The sequence below is a fragment of the Rosa rugosa genome, chromosome 2 (genome assembly GCF_958449725.1).
Source record: "Rosa rugosa chromosome 2, drRosRugo1.1, whole genome shotgun sequence".
NCBI classification, from domain to species: Eukaryota; Viridiplantae; Streptophyta; class Magnoliopsida; order Rosales; family Rosaceae; genus Rosa; species Rosa rugosa.
Window position 1 is genome coordinate 48,692,631 of NC_084821.1, and position 12,504 is coordinate 48,705,134.

The following is a 12,504-nucleotide window of genomic DNA, read 5'->3' on the forward strand; positions in this document are numbered from 1 at the left end:
TCTGTAGATGATGTCATTTGTATTCATAATGAAGAAGATTACTAATTCAAAGTTGAAGATCTATATACATACACACGCGGGAGTAGGCCATAGCATCGCGTATTTTTACAATTAATGTCTTGTTTGGTAATGCTTGCTAAAATAAGATAAAGTTTGAGAGTAAATCAAATTTAAAAAAAAAAATTAAAAATCCTAAAAGTGCAGGCAGTATCTACGACCTTTTTATCGAGTCCAAAAATTGTGCTTCCATCAGTCCATCACAATATCACATGGACCAATTGATGACGGGCGTTGTATGTAGCCAATTCGATATTTTGCTTGTTTATGGATTGTTCTTCCCTCACTAACAAAACTGTACACACTCATGATTCTCCACTCGGATTCTTTTTAATCAGCTACACGAGCCCAAAGCATTGACCAAGATCACATCGTGCTACAAATCATTTAAGAGATCCAACTAAGCCCATGTTCTTACAACTTTAAAATGCATAGTGCAAAAAGAAAATCCCAAAATCCCACTTCCTGCACTCTATAAGACGATCAACCAGAAATGAGAGATTTAAGTGAGCTTTGAAGATAAAAGGCATGGATTTCTTAGGCAGGAAGAGAAGTTTTTTTATCACATTGCTCGTCTTTGTATATCTACTGCGGTACAAAGTGAAGCAGAAACTCAAGTTTGATACAGCAAGAGCAGCCCCTGCTTTCTAAAGCAGGTATACTGCCCATCAGAATGTCCATCCTCTATTTGGCTCCAAAACCAGTATGGGTGCAAATTGTCTCTTTTGAGTGCGCGAGCGTGCCAACATTGTGGGGTGCAGTCGTCGGGGAATCCCTTGACCTAACTTCTTGATCAAACGCTGTGGACGAGGAGAGCACCAACCTCGTCACAAGGTTCTTTTCTCTGCCTTCCGGAAAAGGACTTCTTGCCTTACGGATAAGGGCTTTGGTTGTGATCTCTTCGCGTCACTGAATCGATACTCAACGTTGCAGGTTGAGCAGAGCAATCACTGGGAAGTTTGGAGAAAGCACGGGTTTTGCTAAAGCGTGACTTTAGCTTCGCTCGGTTGCCAGGGCGTTACCCTTGCTTCGCTGGTTTGCAACTCGGTTGCAGGTAGGTTTGCTCCGGAGAGGCATTGATAATCTGTGCGATTAGTTGATTTGAGAGTTGTGTCTAATTCGTCCTTGAAACCTAATATTTATACCTAGGGTTTCGACTATTCATTGCCATTGAAGGATTATTGATTGAAGTTTCCTATTCAGTCTTCGCTACCTGACTCCAATAAGGGCTCGTTTTCCTTACGGATTTCGGAATGGGTGAAGCTGTAACCCAAACCCAAGTAGACTTATTTTTGGGCCGCAGGTATCGGCCCGCTGTGTTAAATCCCCTAAGGGATCTTGCCAAAATTACTTTTGGGCTCAAACATCCTCTTCACCACAAAACCCGAAAGCTAAAGTTTGCTATCTCAATTGCAACTCCCCCATATGCAAAGCCAAGTGCAGAAGTAAGAACATTATTACGCCTTCTAAATGTTTTTCGATAGTTGGATGCTGAGAGCTTGCATAACTCACTAGTGGCGGATCCAGGATCCAATTCTTGTCTAGGCTAATTATAAGTGCACAATTTTTTTTTGTTTTTTTGTTTTTGTTTTTTTTTAGGTTTGGAACCTAGTGGGAGGCTCATCCTCACGCCTTTATTATTTTCAATCAAAACATACAACGGAGAAGACATAAAACCAAACCCCGTAAATTAAAAACTACAAGCATACATTTGTTGTAAAACAACAATAAGCTAACTAAATCGTAGAGGCCCACTCACTTCAAACTTCGCAATCACTGCAAACCTACAATGTGAGCTGAATTGGGAAACTCAAGTGAAATGGAATCAACTAGAGGGCAACTCAATGTAATACGCCTAATACCCAGAATCAAAACATAAGTGGTTAAGTGGCTCTGAGGTTAAATTTGGTTCTTAAATCAGTGAGATAGCATAGAGATGCAAATGATTAATAAAAAAGTGGAGCAACCCACATTAAGAAAATCAAACAAGACAAGAAATTGACGTAAAGGTCTCCTTGGGCAGTTGGGCACTGGATCGAGCAATGGAAGGGGGAGGTGGAGAAGAAAAGGCGGAGGAGGGTTTGATATTTCCGTTGAGTGAAACATAGGCAAGGAGGCGAAGAGAAGAGAGAAGCACTCGACGTCTCGACCACAGAGGAGAGAAGTGAGCTGCTGTGGCTGGGGGAGTACGCAACTTTTACCTCCCAATTAAATTTTTTTCTTCCTTTGGATATGGGCTGAAGGTACACACACACACATACATATACACACTTAGTGGTTTTTTGCCCAAAAAACTGTCTAGGCTTGAGCCCATACAGCCCTCAACTTAGTTCCGCCCCTATGCAGCATAACAATATTATATATCCTCGGATGCACGATCAAACTTAGGATCCTGTAACATTATATGTATAGTTATGCAAGGCTATATATGAACTAATACGTGGGATTTAATTCTCAAATCAGCTATTCAGTTTCTAATTAGTCTCTCTTTTCTTTTTCTTCACTCGATTGCTGACAAGGGTTATATTTATTTTTCTGTTGCTGGTGTGATCATTTAGATCGAAAACCAAATTGCAATGGCCCTGGATCAGCATGCCTGGACCCTCGCTTCATTGGTGGAGATGGCATTGTTTTTTACTTCCATGGCAAGAAAAACTAGCATTTCAGCTTAGTTTCCGATCCCAACCTCCAAATCAATGCTTGCTTCATTGGTCTCCGCCCTGAAGGCCGAAGCAGGGACTATACCTGGATTCAAGCCCTTGGACTCCTCTTCAATTCGAACAGCTTCACACTCGAGGCCACCCCATCAGCAACATGGGACGATGAGATTGACCACTTGAAGTTCTCTTACAATGATGAGGAGCTAATCATCCCAGAATCCCATCTCTCTGTTTGGGAATCTAAGGAAACTTCTATTAGAGTGGAGAGGACTTCGAGCAAGAACAGTGTCTTAGTCACTCTCCCAGAAGTTGCTGAAATTTCAGTCAATGTGGTACCTGTGACAAAGGAAGATGATAAGATCCACAATTATCAAATACCATCGGATGACTGTTTTGCTCACCTGGAAGTACAGTTCAGATTCTACGGTCTGTCATCAAATGTTGAAGGAGTACTTGGAAGGACTTACCAGCCAGATTTCAAGAACCCGGCAAAGGCTGGAGTAGCCATGCCGGTAGTTGGAGGTGAATACAAGTACAAAACAACATCACTTGTCTCTGCGGATTGTTTTGCTTGTGTGTTCACTCAGGCCGGGATGTTGGATCAGACGGATTCAAGAGTGATCGATTACGGAAAGCTAGACTGCACCGGTAACACCTTCAGTGGGAATGGAATAGTTTGCAGGAAGTAATGGATAACTGTCATATGCTCAGGGAATAATTGAAGTTTTCAACTTCTAAGGTGAAAATTCAAAGTTGTCTGGTTAGAATTTATGTTCAGACAGTTTGGCTAAATGTATCCTTTTATGTTGAGTTAATAGATTCTCCAAAGGAACCGGAGTATGCAATTGATGAAAGCAATTCAAGTTTCATGCTTTCTTTAATTTCTGAAAGGAGTGCTCGAGAAAGAATGACAACTCATATGCAAGCTCATGTATGCTAATTTAGATGCAACAAAGATATATGACATATAAAATTTAAATTGTAAGAGAAGAAAAGGTGGTTTGGGAGATCTGATCTATAATTTGAGTTTTGAGAATTGAGAAGATCACTACATTAAACAAATAAGGACCAGGAGAATTATTAGTTCTTAATATGTTAGGAGAATCCAAATTAAAGACCTCCATTTCAACTAAGAAACCTTTAACTATCGCTTGGTTTGTAAACAGAAAAATCAACACATCTCAGGGCCCAGTAAAGCAAGTGAAAAGTGTTCTCAGTTCCTAATATGAACAGTATAACTTCCAATCCAAAGCTGCTCTGACATCATTCTAATAGTCTATTCCAAGATCTCAAGTCTTAGAACAAAGGTACTTTACTGATATACTTGAGAGAGATTGAATATGAAACGTTTGTATTTTCTCCAGGAACAAGATTCTGACCAGTATGAAGATGGATTAACAGAATATCACTACCGGAAACTCTGCTTATTTGATATACCTTACGAACAACAACATTATATGTGAATACAATGACATCATGTACTTTGGTAAAAACATGGGAACCCTGAAACCATATGGATTTTAAATTAATACAACAGTAAAATCTTTTGGCACCTTAGCTGCAATTTTTGATGGAGGACTAATTGGCATCCACCACAACTACATTACAAGGTTAATAGTGGACGAAAAATTGAGGTAACAAACTAGTGTAATGAACCAAGAAATAACCTTATCCTTCACTGAGCGCGCTTCAGGCCAGGATGACCAATATCTCTTTCACTGGGACATATTAGACCAAGACTGCAATAGGCTGAGCATCTGTCTTCTCATCTTCCGCGAGGATTTACTAGCTGAGAGAACACAGCACTTGTGGCAGCATCTTGAGTGTCATCATCAGTGCCGGAGTGCCCTCCCTCAATCATACTCACGCTGTTGTCAAATGGCTCTAGTGGTGTCAATTCGATGTCTCGTATGTGGTTTGTGCTGTTATCTTCTGGTTCCATGAGCGCAGATGAAGTCTCCTCAAGCTGAAGAGCATATTCAAGATTCCACAAGACATCTCCCATTGATGGCCTGTCAACACCATACTCGGCAAGGCACTTCTCAGCTGTCTCACCAAACTTCTTAAGAGAAGCTGGATTTACCTTCCCAGCCAGATTCGAGTCCATGATTTGGTCCAGCATGCCCTTCTTTTGCCAGGTCATTGCCCATTCTGCTATGTTCACTTGCTCTCTGGGAAGAACCGGGTTCAAAGCTGGTCTTGTGCAAAGAACTTCCATTAGAACTACTCCAAACGAATACACGTCTGATTTCTCAGTGAGCTGCTGCCTTCTAAAGTATTCAGGATCAAGGTAACCAAAACTACCCTTAACAGCCGTACTGACATGAGTCTGATCTATAGCTGGACCTGCTTTCGAGAGGCCAAAATCTGCAACTTTGGCTAAAAAGTTCTCATCCAAGAGAATGTTTGTTGTCTTCACATCTCGGTGAATTATGCTTTGAGCTGCACCGGTGTGGAGATAATGGAGTCCTCTTGCAGCCCCAATGCAAATTTCAAGGCGTAGCTTCCATGACAAGGTTGGCAAATCTGTTCCATACAAATGGCTCCGGAGCGGTCCATTAGCCATGTATTCATACACAAGAATCATCTCTGACCTTTCATCACAATAACCGATAAGAGACACAAGGTGGCGGTGACGAAGCTTCGATAACATTTCAATCTCAGTTCGGAATTCAGCAAGACCTTGTTCTGATCTGGGGTTTCCTCTTTTAACAGCTACTTTTGTCCCATCTTCTAGTGTTCCCTTGTAAACCCTGCCAAAACCGCCAACCCCGAGAAGTAGGCTCTCATCAAACTTGTTGGTTGCATCCAGGATTTCTTGGAACATGAATAAGCGGCCAAGATTGGAGGAAGCTAATGAGATGCAGCTAGCTGTTCCACTCTTTTGTGAAGTCGTTGACATTTTGGTCACTGTCTGAGAATTTCCATACGAGGGCAGATGTGGCCATGGATGACCTTGGTTAGGAGTAGTCTTTGAATTGCGAGATGCCAAGCACCAATATAAGAGAGCAATAATTGCCACAAGAGCTACAGCTCCGACAACACACCCAGCGATGATTACTATGTTATTACTCTTTGAGGGTGAACTGGGAAGGAGACTCTGGACAGACACAGACCCATCCAAGCTCCCCAAGTCATTGCTGATCTTCAAAATCTCCAAGCCATTCAGAATTGCATTAGTGACATCAGCCATTGAATCTGGACCCACACTGACTGTCAAAGTATTTGAATCTGCTGCGGAGTTGGAAACAAAGTCTTTGTAATACGGCACAGCCAAGTCACCAGTAATGGAGGACAGGTCGAGACTCGACAGCACATTGTCGGAATTGATGAAAAGATTGAAAACTAGGTTATTCAGTGCCTTGCTGACAATATCACAGAAATGTACCCGAACAAGATACAAATAATTTGGGTCTGCCTGAAAGACCCAAGTTATGTTGAAGTTCCCATTTGGTACATTCGCCTCTCCCATGGCTTCAGCAGTGGCATAGACCCAGTTTGGTGCTATCTCTGGTGTGACAGCCACAGGATACTTCACGCTGGCAGGGTTGATCGATACATTCACTGCAGAGCTGTTGACATGAAGGTATTTCACATCATTCTCCCAAGTTCTTTTAAGGGTATCATTGTCAGCGGTGAGTAAAGGACCCCCCATATTTAATCGGTACATTGTTTGAAGGGCAAGTGCAGAAATGCCACTAAAAGGAGCAGATGGATTTACAGCATATGCCTGATCGGGGATAAGTTCATCCGGGATTGAGACCACTTCAATTGCATTAACAAAAGCAACTGAACTGTTTGAAGGAATGATGGTGAGGATCAAACTATCTGAAGAAACGTTGATCGCATACTCCTTGAACAAGTAAGAACCATTATAGTTCTCGAAAGTGAAGTTGTTCAAGAGTACAAAGCTATCAGTGATCACAGTTATCGGAGCAGAGGTCAAGTTTTGGCCTGAGTTTGCTAATGGGTAGAAATAAAGGCGAACCCAATGCCGGCCTTCTTTCTGGATTTTGAACTTATAGGAAGATGTTTCCTTGAAAATTCGAGCAGATTGGTAAATAGGAGAAGGGGCATTGGAACTGGAGCTAGCAACTGAAGAATTTGCACTTTTCAGCACAAATGAAGATTGCAGTGTATCAGGAACAAAGGTTCGGCCTTGGAATGTGATATTTTTCGAAGAACCACAAGCAATCAAGTAGTTATCGGAAGGATTAAATGAACCAGAGGCTCCATGACTCATAAACACAACAATAGCCAAAACCAACGGTACCCAACTCAGTAGTTTCATCTTCACCATTATTAAACCCAACCAATCGACCAAGATCTCAAATTTCAATCTCACAATACCCCCAAGTCAACAAAATACAAGCTCTCACAATCCCAAATGCCCAAACTCCAAAACTTCAAACGCACCGCTTCTAATGAACTCAATCCCAAAACCCAGTTCTCCTACATTCCAAGTGGGAAAATCCTAGCATTGCCAAAAGAAACATAAAAGCATTAACTTTGCTCCAATGTAGAGCAAACTCAACTAATCTAAGTTCACCAACACAAACAGATAACCAGAAAAGATATGAACTTTGTTAAAGCCCTTACCTGTATGAGAGAGCAAGACTGAAACTTTCTGCTACAGAGTGAACTGGGTCTGCACCAGAACGTGAATCCCACCAGAGAAACCCATCAAGCTTTGAGCTTTTTAGTGCGGTTAGAGGCGGCCACACTTTCCAGGCTGGCGATTAAGCTATCAAATACAGTGGCCTAAAAATGAAAAGGACCCCACAAAAGGAAGAAAAAAAATGGATATGGAACCTCAGACTCAGAGAGAGAGCAGCACCCCCATGAAACCAGCTGTTTTCAAAGATATTGTAGGTTGATTGTGATGCTCAGAATCTTTAGAAATATTGGAATATAATAAGAGAAAACGCCATGAACTGTTTTTTTCTTTTCTTTTTTTCTATTTTCGGTCCAAAACTATTTATTTGTTTCTAAAATATGGAAGAGGTTTCAATGTTTCATGACCATTTTGTAGGTATTACAACTTCAGAACAGAATGGTCGCTGTGTTGGCTGGGCATGGGACCATTACTGGGACCCGCCGTTACGCGGCTTTGGAGGCAAGGAGGAGGAGGAGGAGGAGGAGTAAAATTTCATGGTAATGTTAAAAGAATATTTGGATGTTCACCTTTGTATTTTGTATACAATGCGCAAGGAAAAAGATGATCTTTAGATGTTAAAAGTTGCGGTGTATTAGTTGTCATAATCAATATTGTGGAGTTATGAGCTCAAATCTCACTAGCATCACGAGATAGATTAGATGAATATAAAAAATAAAAAAAATAAAAAATCGTCTCTCGTTATCAATGCCTAGCACCTCGCGAAGCTTTGGATAACAATTATGCAAAAAAAATCTATCATGCTCCTTTTGCATGCCCTACTCGGGAAGTCAGGATATTTCATCATTGGATTTAGTGAAAATGAAACCTAATTATAAAATAATTGAAGTATGAGATACGTTCATAATATAGTGAAAACTCTCTTATTTATGAGAGAATGTGATGTAAGCGACCTCCAACATTGAAATAAATTTGGGCAAGAGATTGAAATCTTTTAAGGTATATTTCAAATGATGTGGTATGTATCTTTGTGACACTTGAATATGCCCCAGCTAATTGACCTCTTTCCCATCAATCACTCATCTATTGCGGTGGTTACCGTTAAGCTATTACCCCTTAACTCCAAGTTGTCAAATTCGAAAAATATGTATTGCCATGTTAGAGACACAAACCGCGTTTCTTCGATTTTTTGTGATTCTAATTGTACAACTGTTATCACATGCATAATGGCCCTCACCACTCAATCCTATAGACAACATGAGTTATCAATTTTGTCATGTCTTTTATGAAAGGATCTTGACTAACCAAATTGTACGATCCTCCTAAATTTGGAACAATATTTTACAAGTGACTAATTGATTTTTTTTTTTTGTTGAAATAAATTCACTTGATTACTTACAATTAAATCTTTACATGATTAAAAAGAATACAATATCTCGAACAAATTTAACACTTATTACGGAAAAGTCAAATGAGCAAAGGAGGCACAAGTTTTAACCGATACAATTCTACATGGATTAGATGAAGATGATGCAACTCTAGACATATTGTGGACTACGTTGTAAATATGTGGGGCGTAATCCAATAACCCAAATTCGAAACTACACCTAGTGCAAATGTTTCTAACCTAAATACAAGAAGTATCAATGAGGATCACTAAAATGATAACTAGTTAATGACTTTCTAATCAACAGTTTATGAGACCCACTTTTCGATTACATTACAGCAGATTAACCTTTAGATGTTTATGTATGCATGAGTAGATCACTTCTGAAAATTTTCTTCCAAATTGCTAATCGTCAAGGTACCGAACTAGATCAAATCGATGGACGAACCAAATCTGTCAAACATGAACCGTTCATGTTCATAACTGATAAATCACAATTATGAATGCCTTAACTATTTTCAATTTGGTTGAAAAATTGCATAAATGATCCACACATAAATATTTAAACATCTAACGGTTGATTTGCGGAAATGTGATCGAAAATTGAGTCTAATAAAAAAGTCTTCAACTAGTCCCCATTTTAGTGGTCCTCATAAAAAGAGCTCCCACAATAATAATACATAGAAAGACAAGTAGAAAAATTATGCATCCGTATACTATTTTAGAGAAGGGTTTTTGTCCATTTACCCCATTTCTAGGGATTTTTTTCTCACTTACCCCATTAAGTTTTTTTAATTCTCCCTTACCCAAACTCTAAGGAAGTATTCTCTAATACCCCATTAAGTTTTTTGTTTTTGTTTTTTTTGTTTTTAAGACTATTTTACCCTTATCCCTTTATTACTTAGAGAGAGAGAAAAAAAAAACCATAAGAGACTTCGCCGGAGCCCTGTTACCGGCCGCCGGATTCCAGCCAAGTTTCGCCGGATTCCGGTCACCGACCGCCGCCTACCGGATTTTTTTGAAAACTACGCCGGAGGTCGTCGGAGATTTCATAGGTCCCCGAAAAGGTTTATTGCCCCCAATAGACGTTTATTGCCCCCCAATAGAACTTTCAGTAGCCGGAATGGGAACTAATCTCCCTAAATTTAGACAAATAAAACTTTGGTTAAAGAAAAAAAACAAGGAGATTACATTAATTCAAAACTTCTATTGCCCCCCAATAGACGTCTATTGGGAGGCAATAAAACTTTTTTCTTTTCTTTTTTCTTTTCTTCTGGGCCTTCAAAACAGAAGTAGCACCATTTTGATTTGCAACACAGAAGTAGCACTATTATCCATCCAAATTAAACAAATTAAAAAAAAAAATAATAAATAAAAAGCCTTTTAAATCAAAGCCTTTTTTCAGATGTTGCAATCAGACCCCGTAATCAACTCGACCACAACTCCCATATCAACGATCAACGATGCCTGATTCACTTCGGTGACGACCCACACACTGACAACCACCGACTAGGTTCCTTACCGTGCCCAGCGAGCTCGTCCTACCTGAATTGATCGCGGGCAACCCGATCCGAGCCGGACTAGGAGAGCTCTAACATCGACGAGAAGTATTCCTCCACCGGCAACCCAATCCGAGCCGGACTACCAGACTCTGATATTGACGAGCTGTATTCCTTCTCCGACGAGTAGTATTCATCGACGAGGGTCCTTGAATTTCCAGATCATCTCCGAAACGTCGGACTTGACCGACCCGTCGAGACCCAACCGAGGCTCTTCATCTACCGGAGCGATTCATGAATCTAGTCGACGGCGTCTTCGAAGTTGTTGAAGCAGTCTTGGAAGGCGGTGACGGCGCGGTGGGAGAGAGAGAGAGAGAGAGAGAGAGAGAGAGAGAGAGAGAGAGAGAGAGAGAGAGAGAGAGAGAGAGAGAGAGAGAGAGAGAGAGAGAGAGAGAGAGAGAGAGAGAGAGAGAGAGAGAGAGATTGCAGATCGGGGATTTGCAGGGCGGAGAGAGAGGGGAGAAAGAGAGTGGCAGACTGTAATTAATTAATTACATCAAAGGCAAAACTGTCATTTTACTTTAAATAGGGTAAGTGATAATAAAAATTTGTTGTTGGTGGGATAACTTTGGCCAATTTTGGTGTTTTGGGTCAAGAACCCTTTAGAGAATATGATCTTTGTAGTTGTATCAGTTATCATATTTATTTTCTCAAACTAGTTCGCATTTTTTGACATATCTCTAATTGAGATCGACAACCACATCGTCGCGGCGATAACTCATCACTTACATGAAAAACAACAGCTGCTAAATAACCAAGTAACCAAGATAACAATATAATGCAATTTGAGCTTGATTTGGTAAATCGACTTATATACAATTCATAACGTCATATAGTAGGGGTGGTGGCAAAACGACATTTATATTTGTTTTTTTCCTTGCTCTTCTAGTTTTGATATTCTCTTCTCTTTTTGCTAAGGCCTACAAGTCATAACCATAGTCGCATTCCAGCACATGGTCACCATTTCCGACGTTCCTATCACCTTTTATTCATTAACAGAAACTTTTGCTGTTTTGCATATGCTAATTGTTTATTAGTACTTGGATAGGTGATTGCTTAACTTATTCCATGACGTCTCCTTTCGACAAAACGACATATGCCAGGGACAAGAACATTGTCGTGGTAACATTTTGAGACAGATCTTCTGTGTAATCTACTCTGTGGAATGTGAAAGTCAGAATTTTCCTCCAAGTGGTAGACAAGGTAGTGGGTAAATTTGATGTATTGAATTACATTCAATTATGTGAGGGTTTACATTCATGAATTTTAACTCCATCAACGTCTTAGGGAAATTATAACATATTTTCGGATTATAGTACACGTGGTGGTCCGGAGTGATATAATTCCTTAAAAGTCTTAATATCTAACATTTTAAACTTAATAGTACATAATTTAATAATAATGATTGACGGAACATGAAAATTAAGCCTCGTTTGATTCGTGAATTTGGGACTCTGGAAGAAAAAAAAAAATCTTTCTATTTATTCCTGTATTTGATAAACACAAGGATAGAAACAAGTTTCCCGAATGAAAAGAGAGTGGGAGAAAATGAATTCATACATACCCCTAAAAAATTCAATTCCCCCACAATGACGGATTTTTGAATATGGAGGTTGCATTAAAATTTTATTCGTACCATCTTTGAGCCAGTTATCTAACCAAACAAAGAGACCAAGTTCACAAACAATGAATATAGTAATCATGCGAGCTTGTTACAGTCATACGAATTAATCGAAGAACGTTGTTCAAGACATTTCGACTCCATAAACAAACTCGAGCCTCATACTAAACGTATGTTTTTTTCTTCGTAATAATCTCTCATTTTTCTTATAATAAAAAATAAAATAAAAAAATAAAAAAGACATTCTTATATGTAATATTACTAATATATAATGTTTATATACACTATACGTACGTTTATATACGGCGGTGGTGATGAAGATCGACAGAGCGACAGTGAGACACCGTCATTCACTGGCCGTGAATGGAGGCGAGCGCCTTGTACGTCGACTTTCGTTTCTTTCTAAATAGAAATTGATTGACAGAGACATGAAACCAACGACCGAATGAGTAGTCAACTCAAACCAACCATTTCTCCGGACAGACATGATCATGATTCATGTTTACAAGGCTGAATTCGTCAATGTCGTCTTCTTCCTTTTCTTTATTTTCCAGAACCGAATTCATTTTTGATTGCATTATATTATCGTGCATGCAACTCATAGA

The 12,504-nt window shown here is 39.7% G+C and overlaps 1 protein-coding gene and 1 pseudogene across 1 annotated transcript; one reads left to right on the forward strand and one right to left on the reverse strand.

Moving 5' to 3' along the window:
* The first annotated feature begins 2,099 nt into the window (after positions 1–2,099).
* Positions 2,100–3,973, forward strand: LOC133730901 (uncharacterized; annotated as a pseudogene).
* Positions 3,974–4,101: 128 nt separating this feature from the next.
* Positions 4,102–7,705, reverse strand: LOC133727758 (receptor-like protein kinase THESEUS 1). Its single transcript, XM_062155165.1, has 2 exons — positions 7,317–7,705; positions 4,102–7,191 (listed from the first exon to the last, which is right to left on the reverse strand). Exon 2 carries the CDS (start codon positions 7,015–7,017, stop codon positions 4,483–4,485), a length of 2,535 nt encoding a protein of 844 aa, XP_062011149.1. The 5' UTR covers positions 7,018–7,191; positions 7,317–7,705; the 3' UTR covers positions 4,102–4,482.
* Positions 7,706–12,504: the final 4,799 nt, after the last annotated feature.